The sequence below is a fragment of the Hyaena hyaena genome, unplaced genomic scaffold (assembly GCF_003009895.1).
Source record: "Hyaena hyaena isolate Hyena2069 unplaced genomic scaffold, ASM300989v1 scaffold_22, whole genome shotgun sequence".
Lineage (NCBI taxonomy): Eukaryota > Metazoa > Chordata > Mammalia > Carnivora > Hyaenidae > Hyaena > Hyaena hyaena.
Genome location: NW_024080654.1, coordinates 3,638,406 through 3,650,659, shown reverse-complemented (window position 1 = coordinate 3,650,659; position 12,254 = coordinate 3,638,406). Strand labels below are relative to the sequence as shown.

The window sequence follows — 12,254 nt, the reverse complement described above, 5'->3', positions numbered from 1 at the left end:
TCTCTAATGTGAATTCACATTAAATGGGTCTCTTAAAATTTCATGGAATTCAAGTTTACTTATATTCAGAGGTGCTTTTATGTCTACCATCTACTATCTATTTGTCCTGTTTTTCAGAAATCTCCAGTTCATCTCCTTTTTGCCAGCTTTTGGGTGGACTGGCTTTTATTATTCTGTTTTACTCTCTCTATTAGTTTGGAAATTATACACTCCACTATTATTCCCTCTGTGGTTGCCTTTGAAATTACAGCTAGTTTGAGTTATCTGTGCGTGGTCAGAAATGCTGTTTTACCCTCTTAACTTCACTTGGTTTTTTATTCTTTTTCCTGCTGGTACCTCTGAGCATCTGCTATGCCCGGCTTCATCTTCCAGTTTTCACCCCTTTCTAAAACTATCCTTAGTTTCTTTTCATTCTTACAGAAGTTTTTTTGTTTTGTTTTGTTTTGTTTTGTTTTTTTATAAGAATCTAGGGTACCTGGGTGGCTCAGTCAGTTGAGTGTCTGACTTTGGCTCAGGTCATGATCTTACTGTTCATGAGTTCAACCCCGTGTCGGGCTCTGTGCTGACAGCTCAGAGCCTGGAGCCTGCTTGGATTCTGTCTCCTTCTCTCTCTGCCCCTCCTCTGCTCTCTCTCTCTCTCTCTCTGTCTGTGAAAACTAAATGAACATTAAAAATTTTTTTTTTAAATTCTAGATTGGTAATTATTTTAGTGAAGCACGTGATATGTGACTTCATCATCTCTGCGCTTCATTGTTGCTCTTTGGAATTTGTCTTTTTTTTTTTTTTTAACCTCCGACTGCTGTTAAGTTTCCCTCTTAGTTGCCAGTGTTTCCCTCTCATAGGCCTAGGAGCAGTTTTCTTTTTATTTATTCCACCCTGGCTTTGTTTGTTTCAAGAAAAGCCACATTTATAGACAGAAAGATGTACACGTCTATAAATTTCTGGGAACACATGCATTCCTGTTCGTCAGTAGCGATTCACGGCCCTCAGCAGTCAGCTAGGCTCTGGTTCTTTGTCCTTTCTTCTCCGAAAGGTTTATTTTGGAATCCCCACATTCAAGGTGATGGCTTTAGGAGGGAGGGCCTCTGGGAGGACCTTACATCATGCGGGGTGAGCCCTCACCATTGGGGGTCCTGCATTTCTGAAAGAGACCCTGGAGGCCTGGCTTATTCCTTCCAACCGTGTGAGGACACAGTGGGAGACTGGCGATCGGCCACGTGGAAGAGGGCCCACGTCAGAACGCACCACACTAACACGCTGACGGTGGACGTCCGGGACTGTGAGCAATAGACTCCTGCCTCTGATAAGCCGCTCAGTCTGGGTGTTTGTTGCAGCCACCCGGATGCAACAGGACATCAGTCCCCCCCCCCACCCCCCCCACCACTCACGCAGCCCGGGCAGCCACTCATCTGTTCTCTGTGCCTTGAGTTTGGCCCCTTCCAGAATATCAGGTAAATGGACCCATACTCCTAGTCTTTGATTCTGTCTTCGCTTAATGCAACATGCTTGAGAGGCACCCGTTTTGTTGCATGTAAGATTAGTGCCCCTGACTTTATTTTGCAGTTTATCCACATGCTAGGCATCCTGTACAATGGCCCCAGGTCAGCCCACCGCCGGGCACTCATGCAACCCCCTTCCACTGAGTGGCCTGCATGTATGACCTGCACACAGAACGAGGCAGATGTGCTGCATGTCCCCTGCAGGGAGGGGGTACCGGGGGCCCCGGCCTGCCTCCCGACACTCTTTCTTGCCCTCTCACAGACTGCTGCCCCTCTGTGAGGTCCCCGTAGGGTGCAGCCTGTGTGAGTGAGCTGACGGGGCCTGCCAGTAGCCATCTAAGTGATCTTGAAAGTGGACCATCTCTCCATCAAGCTTCAAGATCACTAGGGTTTTGGCCAACAGTGAGTTGAACCTGCCTCACACGGGACGAGGAAAAAAAGGCACTCATTCACCTCAGCCACAGCCAGATTCCTGGTCCACAGAAGGTATGGAAAAATAGCCTGTTGTTGAATTAAGCCTCTGAGTTCTGGGAGGGGGTAGTTTTCACAGAGCAATAGATAACTAACACGACCCAGTCACCAGTTGAAGGATATCCATTTTAAATATATTTTTTTAAATGTTGATTTATTCTTGAGAGAGAGAGAAAGAGAGAGAGAGTCCAAGTGGTGGAGGGCAGAGAGAGAGGGAGTCATAGAATCTAAAATAGGCTCCAGGCCCTAAGCTGTCAGCACAGAGCCCGATGCGGGGCTTGAACTCATGGACCGCGAGATCATGACCTGAGCTGAAGTCGGACACTTAACCGACTGAGCCACCTGGGCGCACCCCAAGGGGACCCACTGTAGATGATTACCAATAAGCATTGGCACACAGGGATTCACGTGGCCACAGTTTTCTCTGCTGCCCGTACAACCTCTCTCTTTCTCTTGTGTTCTAGTGACTCTCTCACCAAGCCTTTCATGTCTCCAAACTCTTTCTGGAATCCCTAATCTTCCCTTTGCTTCTGTGTTTCATTCCAGATACTTCCTGATTTATCTTCCACTTCCCCAGGTTGGTTTCTTTTTCCCTTCCCCCAAATGACTGTGTCTAATTAACTTTAAACCTGTCCTCTATTGTACTTAATTTTATGACTATTTCTCAATTTCAGAATTTCCATTTGACACGTTTTTTAGTTTCCCATTTCTGCTGACTCCTTTCTTTTATCTCCTTGGGCAGTGTAAACATACTTTATGTGCTTTTGAACTCCAATCTTTTGGGTCCCCGCAGATGTGCTGCAAATGATTGCTATTTCTGCTTGTTCATTTTTGATCTTGTTTTGTGTCCTCATGTGCTCAGTTGTTTTTGGCTATGTGTTGAATTATTTGAAAAATGGTTTGTTAGATCGTTTTAAAGCCTCAGATGCTGTAATTGTCCTTTGGGACACACACACACACACACACACACACACACACACACACTCTACTTCCCAGGTACAGGTGGGCCCTGTCAGTTCTCGGGGACCTCCATCCAGCATCAGGGATTGAGATGATTCATAGCTACACTGTGACTTCTAGTTGGATCCACTTGACCTTTGGACACTGCAAGGCTCCAGCGCATGGCCTAGGCAGGCCCTGAACTTCATCTGTCCCCACAATCCTTGGAGGTGGTCAGAAGTCTGGCCTGGCTTCTGAGGTGCCTTCTCGGGATGATAAGAATGCCCCGGACATCCCTTAGAGAAAAGCCTAGAATGTAGGCCTCCTTGCCTGGCCTCCATGCAGTCCATACCCCCTTCTTCAGTGTCTTGCCAGGATCTCATTGTCTTAATAGTTTTCTAGCGCCTTTGACCAGATTAAACAACAAAGAAAGTTTGGGCCAGCTTTTCCGCATGTTCTCAGGAAAAGGTTGGCTTTGTATAAGCCGCTATTTTGGATACACACAGGCTATCCAATTTCTAGATGATGCATTCATGGACAGTCCAATTAAATACTTAAGGCCTGTTTGCTGTTTACCACAACTTCAATATTATTTCCCTTCACACCATTCAGGGATGAGAAGAAAAAGGTATTTTTTTTTAAATTAAAACTATTGTTAAAGCATCCATATCCTACTTTCGTTATGTATAATCTCATTTTATATTGGTTCCCACATACGAGATGCTCTATAATAACAATCTCCGAAAAGTCAACTAACACTGAATGCAACAATCCTTTAACCTAACGAATAAAACGCTACAATATACCCCACAGTAAAGTTTATGATCTATGTTCCAGTTTTTAAGCCTACTTCGTTTTTATGTCTCAAATCCATTCTCCCTAGAAAGTTGATAGAACTTAATACTTTCATCTATTTATGTCTGAGTTTAAAAAGCACTTACCATTTGAGACGGAATTCCCATTTTCAGCCGTGATAGCACTTGAGAGCGAATTAGATAATTGAATTCCATGGTTATTTGCATTTCTATCTTGAGTCTCAGATACAATTTCTGATCTACCAGGATCATCTCGGCCAGTTAGGTTCATGTTAGTTTCAAAACCTAAAATAAATTTCAGAAAGGATTATTTTTTTTCTGCTAAAAGGGACTGAATCATTTAATTAAATAGTAGAAGAAAACAATAAAATGTATCCAATGAAACCTTAATAATATGTGAAACGGTAAGTTAATAATCATTGCTAATTAAATTTACGGCCTACAAAATATTCACCGGATTTTGCCACAACACTCTCACACATCATGGGAAATGTTAATTGGTGATAATGAATTTCATATTTTGTTATTTTCAACTGTATCTATACAGAAATTTTGATGCCGTAGTCTAACACCTTGTCACTACAGCCTTGTCTTGAGAACACTATTTCCTACAAGAAGCATGGAAATAAATTCATGATTCAGAAGTTTTCTCAATTATTAAGTTAAGCAGAGCTGAGACAACCCTACAGGTTTGAAAAGATAACAAATACATTTTCAGCATCGTTACAAAATCAGTTATTATCCCTTTAGGTAGATTAAACTTGCAACCCTACTTCTGGATTCTGGATGCTAACATTAGCTGCCTGTTCACCGCTCATCCCCTGGTGGGTGCTCAGAGATCGATGAACATGTAAGCTGTTGTCCAAATTAGGCCAAAGAGCCAAATGAAGATATTTTTAAAAACTATGTAGTAATAATAAAGTAAAGCAGAGCAAGTGCCAGTGTTTGGAGCACTGTCTACTGTGGTATCTTCAGGCAGGGTCTACAAGTCATCAGAGCAGGTCTATCAAGTACACATCTCCTCCCCAACCCCTCCTCAAGTCAGGGCCTCCCTCTCGGACTGGCCAGGTGAGCTGGGATTGACTCTTGCTTCTCCGTAGACCTCAAAAAACTCCAGAGTACTGGGGGGCTTTCGTTCACCCCGGGGATGAGTATGATGCTTCCGATCTTTGTCTGCTGGGACACACTGATTCTGACTTACTTCAGGTTAGCCCCTTCACAAGTTTTAGGCTAACAGATTATTCTAAAGGGATAAAAAGCCTAATTCAGTTTATCATACTTTACATGTGGCAGGATAGCTGATCTCCAGTGAGCCCAAAGGAGGGAGGGAGGGAGGGGGGAGGGAAAGGATGGAGGGAGGGAGGGAGGGAAAGAAAAATGGTAGAAGGCCAGCTGTCCAGAGCTGGTGTCTCCAGACTGCACTTGCCATGATCCTTTCTAACTCTTCCGTCTAGATGTGATCTCCCCTTACCCTTGAGCCTTACATTCAAAGGGCACTCCAGACAACGCATTTATCCAGAGCTCCTTACAGATTCGTGTTTCTGCGCTTCGCCCTACGCACTCCCCGGACATAGAGTGCCCCGTCCTCACCAGTCTTGCCTCTTCCCGCCCATCAGGCAGAGGACCCACAGCGACCTGTCATTTACATGGTGGAGCCTGGCCCCAAAGCGCAGAAAGGAGCCACATCTGCCTAGATGGGAAGGGGTTGAAGATAGCAAATGTTGGATGGACAGAGGAAGCAACATGCACCGAGCTTTGAAAACCAGGCCGGGGAGCTGGGATTCCAGTGACCTGGGGGGGGTGGGGGGGTGGGGGGGCACTGCAGCTCCTGAACCGCTGCACTTAGGGACCAAGTGGAAAGGCTCTGGTCCAGCCAGTGCGCATAAGAACAGTGGTGAACTTGAGGGCCGGGCATTGGAACCATGTGAGGTCTAGACAATGAGCAATTATTGAGCAGGCGCTAAGTTAGTATCTAATTCATTCTGTTGGTTCCAGTTTGCCTTTTAAAAAAATCTGGAAGTCAGTAAAACCCGTTCAGATTCAAAGCCGCCTGGGGGGCTCAGTCAGTTAAACGTCTGACTTTGGCTCAGGTCATGATCTCGTGGTCCGTGAGTTTGAGCCCCACGTCGGGCTCTGTGCTGACAGCTCAGGGCCTGGAGCTGCGGATTCTGTGTCTCCCTCTCTCTGCCTCTCCCCACTCACGGTCTATCTCTCAAAAATAAATCAACGTTACAATCTCAAGATGTATTTATCCTCCTCTCTTCAAGCTATTTTTGTTCACTCTTTAATTCACTTGCCTACTGAACGCCTACTATGTGACACTCTTCGGAAGCTCCAGATGCAGTTATGATGCTCACCTCCCAGTAGGACAACAAGCAAGCAAACAACAATCAAGTAAACAGCGGCGGCCTCCAGGCTGGGTAGAAGGGGAGCAGCGGGGGTGAGAGTTGCCGTGTTAGGCAGTGCGGCCAGGGACACAGGTCAGGAAGCATATTTCGGGGGTCGCACTGGGGCTCAGAGAAGGAGGGAAAGAAGTGGCTGTGGAGAAGGACGATGTCCCAGGCACGTGAACGCTGGAGGCAGGAGCCATGTGTTGGGTCCTGATGAGCGGGCGCGTGGAAACAAGGGGCAGGTGGGGCCGGGCCGGGCATACGGCCTGGGGACCTGGGAGGCCATCACAGGAAGGAGCTTGCCGAGGGTATGAGCCGGGGAGCCCCTCACCGGGTAACTGGGGACAGTCTCCTTCCATCTGGGGGGACAAAACTCAATCCTCCAAGACACCGTGTAGACTCTTGGTACAAACGCTCGATGCTAGTTTCCCTCATAACTGATTCCCAGCTCATAAAGAATCCATGTGTTTATAGTCAAAACCTCCCATTTGGCTATGAACGTTTTAAAAATACTTCCAATCAGAAGGTTAAACCGTAGCCAAGGACTGATCTTAAATTTGTCCTCCACGTTAGGCTGGGACCCTTACATTACCAGGAAAATTCTCTTTATAGTTTTACCTTAAAAGGATACAGATGGGTCTGGACAGGAAAGAGGAAGTAAGTCTTTCTTAACATAAAATGCAAGAGCTGATGGCCGATCTGATGATCATTCACCTCGTTCTGACAAGAATTACCATCGCCCTGGGATTTACGGTGAGCCACCCCTCTGCTAGAGGTGACATCTGATTTTGCTCTTGTTTTTCTACTGCTGAACAGCTGTCCCTTTCATGCCTGTGTTTGAGATGAGGTCACTGAAGCTACGTGCAAACATTTCTCAATCAGTAGGTGTTGTTGCCGGGTTCAGACTGGGGCAGGCTGGCTCCACCATCGACCCACACTCATTCCCATGCTTGGCCCTTCTATGTAAAGTCTTCCATCATTTCATTCGCTGATCTGAAGGATAAGGCAGCTGCTTTTCTGTGGCTTTACTGGATCGCTGTGCCTCCGTGGTAATGAACTGGGAACCATTGGCTGAGTGGTATATTCTAGCCACTGAAAAAGTTGCGACATCAATATAGATGTCTCCACTTTGGCGTTATCCTTATTCATTAATATTAATTGGGGGGGGTGGTTCTTGGCTAACTAAATTCTGTGTCAGCCTCTGCTCATAAACGCCCTCGCTCCAAGTTAAATCCAGACACGTAGAAACATCTGTGTTCCAACTTGTTCATGCCTGACTCAACTACACTGAGGGTCAGATGCAGAAAGTCTCAACAGTTCAGGTTTGCCGTAAAGGGTCAGTTCAGTGCTCGAGGGGTTATGATGTTCCTCATGGACAGTGTGCCTGTGACCCTGTACTTGGCCAGTGAAGGAATTACAGCAGCAAAAAATCGAGGGCACACTGCCATCAAGCCTGAAGAAGGCTTACTTATAATAGTGCACATACAAGGTCATCCTTTAGGGAGGATTCTAAGAGGAAGCATCCTGAGCAAACCAAGTTGTGAAGCCTGTTCACGCCTCTAAGTGGTGGTCATCAGGGATTTGAGAGTGAAGAAAAGTTGGTCACCGTCACACCAAAAGAAAATATCTGAGACTTCAGGAAAGCTAAACAAACCGATACAGGAGTGTGCGCTGCAAAATCCTGTACAACGACGCAAGGTATGTCTGAGTCACTTTCGTATCTGCATGTCTTGTGTAATCAGTGGTTTATGCAGTTTGGTGGCACCTTTGGTTGGCACCATACCACACAAGTTGATTTGAATCCCTGTGCTGTTTTCTCTCAGCCTGTAAACAGGATTGCCCCGTGACCCCTGTCTGGCGCTGTTGTTACAGGTACGGGAGAAATGAATCACCCTGGGATCTGACTCACAAATAAAGCCTTGGCCTTTCCATTAGGAGATGATGGTTAAACACAAGTATGCAACGTGGACACAGTTGAGTCTTCATCTAGTGGGAGAGTTCTAGCAAATCTCCAGAAAAAAATTCAGTTTTGCTGGGTTAGTTTTTATTTCACTAAAACATCACACTGTCATCCTTTGAAGACTGGTGTGCAACAGAAGGCGATATTGCCCACCAGGGGGTATTGGGCAAAGTCTGGAGGCATTTCTAGACCTCACGTTGGAGGAGGGGGTGGCTACTGGCATCTGGTGGGTAGAGGCCTGGGATGCTGTGGAGCACCCAGCAATGCACGGCCAGCCCCCGCGATGAGGAGTAGCCATGCCCAGGATGTCCATGGGGCTGAGGCTGAGAAAGCTTGTTTTAAAAGCTAAGTCAGCAGTGCCTGGGTGGCTCAGTTGGTTAAGTGTCCAACTTCAGCTCAGGTCATGATCTCATGGGTCGTGGGTTTGAGCCCTGCGTTGGGCTCTGTGCTGACAATGCAGAGCTTGGAGCCTGCTTCAGATTCATGTCTCCCTCTCTGTCTGCCCCTCCCCCTCTCATGTTCTGTTTCTCTTTCAAAATAAATGTTAAAATTTTTTTTTAAGAAAGAAAAAAATACAATAAAGAATAAACAAATCACTATGACGAAATTGCTATAGAAACTTTGTTTTCTAAAAGGAAACTACATGTTTTGTACCTAGATGAGCTGACAAACTTACTGACTGAAGAATTCACGTGAATGATTAGGAAGAAATCTCAGGAGTGGTTTCTTCTCATTCAGAAGAGGTTACCGGAAACATGAAAAGACTTCCACTGTTACTACACCTTTGAGTCTAATCTCTACTTATTTAAAACTACAAGGTGAAGAAAAGTTCACACTGTGTGAGGTGAACATCTCCGTGTTCAAAGGGCCAGCGCTGGTTGCCTTCCACCTGCTTGTTAACTTGAGAGCTGAGGACAGAGCTTTGGGATGCCTGAAATCTATTTCTGCCCCACGATATGCATTCGGGTTTTCACTACTCATCATCACCAACAAAGGCTTTATCATTTCCCACCAGTATGTGAGGTTTATACCTGTTTAGGTTTTTAAAATGTTACTTTATGCGCCTTTACGACCTCTGATGTCAGAAAATCGCAGTGAGTGCAGGAGGCACTGCTCTGGAGTCTTGGTACTTGGACGCGGGCAGAGGGTGTCGACCAAGAGTCTCCGCAGTGATGGTCCCGGGCCTTCACTTGCAGAGGCCAAGTTTGAAGCCCGAGCCAGTCGGCCAATGCGTGCACAGTGACGGCTTACATGAGGCAGCTTTGGTAAATGTCCACCTTGCTTTATTTCCTCATTTTAAATAAATGCGCAATTCACTCCCTAAATGTTTGTCATTTTTCTTTTCTTTACATTAAAATTTTTTAGTGTTTATTTTTGAGAGAGAGGGAAGAGGGGGGAAGGAGAGAGAGAGAGAGAGAATGAGTGGGGGACGCGCAGAGACAGAAGAAGACATAGAACCCGAAGCAGAATCCAGGCTGTGAGCTGTCACTACAGAGCCCAACATGGGGCTCGAACTCACAGTCCACGAGATCATGACTTGAGTTGAAGTGAGATGCTTAACCGATGCTCCACCCAGGAGACCCATCATGTTTATTCTTTTTGTTAAAAACACTCTCACACTTGTTCCCCGCACCCCACCATGGTATAAGCTTCAATACCTGGGAAAAAAAAAGGCGGTCTGTAAAGTCTTTCTGCTCAGAGAAGGGGGAGAAGTGGATGAGAGGGAGGAGAGAGGAGAGTTGGAGAGGGGAGAAGAAGAGGGGAGGGGGGAGAGGAGAGAGAGAAGAAGGGAGAGGAGGGGAGGGGCAGAGGGAATGGGCATGTTTGCAGCTTATGCACTATCCACAGAATGGGGTCTAGCACCTTCTTAGGTAAGGAAGGGCATAACATAAAGACTGATTTTTTTTTATTTTGGGGGAGGGGCAGAGGGAGAAAGAGAGAATCTTAAGCTCTGTCCATGCTCAGCAGAGAGCCCAACACCAGGCTTGATCCCATGACCCTGGGATCATGACTTGAGCTGAAACCAAGAGTCAGACCCTCAACCAACTGAGCCATCCAGGCGCCCCAAGACTGTAACTTTTAAATGTTATCAATCTAGTGAAAATGTGTCCAGCGGGACGAGGCTGGAGGAGAGGTCAGAGACACGGGCACAGAGCATTTAGACCTGGGCTGGGGCAGAAGGACCGCTGGTCAGGGAGGTCCGAGCTGAGGACCCTTGGAGCCGAAGGACCGCAGTAAATCAGCGCCAGTGGGGTGAGTGGACGGGGCAAGTTTGGGGCTGTGCACGTCGACCTTCAAGGGACAGCCACATGCACAAGGCTTAAATGGAGTGGCAATGATTTGAAGCAACGCATTGATGAGGACTGAGAAGAGTGTGTGGGAGACAATCTGGCATCCCTCCGCAGGGAAGGTCTCTTACAGGTGAGCGACGCCCCCCAAGATGGGCAGCAGAAGGTGAGGCCCGGTGACGGTGGACACACGCAGGCAGGTGTGGGCCGGGAGGTGGGGTGAGGGGGCAGAGGGGGGCTGAGGGCACCCATGCCTCGGAAAGGTCGCACAGAACGAGTAAGGAATGAGCCACTGCATGCTTCTTTAAGAAGAATGCTGAAGCACAGCATTTTGCTTGGTTACCTGAACTTGAGATAATTTTAGAGTGTATTTTGGAAACACAGGAGACAGGATCCAGGTTTCAGTAATGCAGGAGAGAAAAACAAACTATAGCTGTTTGACTGATTTAATACCAAGAGCGCTATGCAAGGCAGAAAAAATGTGAAAATACATTTTAAACTCATTACTCATGCTGGCTCGAATTCATTCCGCAACTCTATAGGAAAATTCCTCTTCTAGAAGGGCTATGCGGGAAGGGAATGTCCTTGTTTTTTCCTCGTTGGCATTCAGGAGAGGCACCAACGCCGAGAGACGTGGCTGGCATAGTCTTGCTACTTCTCAAGTTCTCGTTCCTAAAATGTAGGAGTTACGGCTGGATGGTGCTTACAGATACACTGAGATGGTGTGTGATTAAACCTGGGTGGGATCACTTAGCCCAAGTCGGCATCTAGTTTGTGTTACAAGGAACAATGTCTCCTATGTCTCCGATTTTGCTAAAATTTTAGAGGAAGAAATACACATAAGGGTTTAGTGCTCCCAACTTGCCCTGAATTCTGCTCTAACAAGTTTCTAGGAAATGAATTAAATTCTAAAAAAAAAAAATATATATATATATATGCATGATAGAGCAACCCAAACATACGGCTTATTGCCTCAGAGAAAGACAAATGTCAAGTGTAAGGATTCCCATAGTGTCTGATCCTCACCCCAAATAGGCAGACAGACCTCACGTGCAGGCTTGCGGCACCGACACAAGATGGGAGCAGCCTGGGGTCTTCCTACAGGGCGTGTGTCCGCACACGCTCAGGGGTGCACACTCTGTCTCTGCAGCTTTGGAACGGCCCAGGTCTAAGGGCCCCTAAGCCATGTGGACGTGACTTTATCATCCCTTTGCTAATAGTTGCAGAAAGGTATCAAGGGAGGGCTGCAGTGTCTACCAGTATCAGGGCATTGGAGACACCAGACTCCCACGCGATTACCTTTGGGACACATCAGCGTCCCACAATTTGGTTGTGTTTCCAGAGGAACTTGATTGTTTAGCTGTCGCAGAGGCTGCATGGGTTGAGAAAACGTAATTACCCAACCCTACTGACCTTAAAAGGCTCACTCTCGCCCCCAGCACGTCTTCCTACTTTCCAACAACCCTCATGAGTTGATCGCGACTCTTGAGTAGATCAAAATTCCCCCTTGAACTTGGGTTTTAAGCATTCTTCTGAGGCAGCAAGTGCCATAGACACTGACCCTCCGGGCTAAGTAGGGTGGAATGGAAATGCCTCCTTGTCCCCTACCCCTAACTCCTGCCACCCTCACCCCTGCTAAGTGCAACGAGCGGGTTGTGCTAGAAAACACCAACTGAGTCAGGAAATGAAGTGATATCTTCAACAACATATGTGCTGAGCTGGGGAAGAATAGTAAAGCTAAAAAATGCCTGTCAGTATAAATAGGGCTTTTAGAACCCAGAAATGCACAGAAAATTATGTCGTGCCAATTTTCCTTTAAATTTAACTAACTGGATCCTCCTGTGCTCACCCATTCGTTCTGTCGCTGCCATAATGGGAAACGCATCACACCA

General features: G+C 46.6%; 1 protein-coding gene across 1 annotated transcript in view; it reads right to left on the bottom strand.

Annotated features, from left to right (window-relative positions):
- MYO16 (myosin XVI) overlaps positions 1 to 12,254 on the bottom strand; it is a 459,340-nt gene that overhangs the window by 38,356 nt on the left and 408,730 nt on the right. The window contains exon 32 of the mRNA XM_039226658.1: positions 3,851 to 4,009. Coding sequence (XP_039082589.1) covers positions 3,851 to 4,009 — 159 coding nt within the window. The remainder of the gene's footprint in view (positions 1 to 3,850; positions 4,010 to 12,254) is intronic.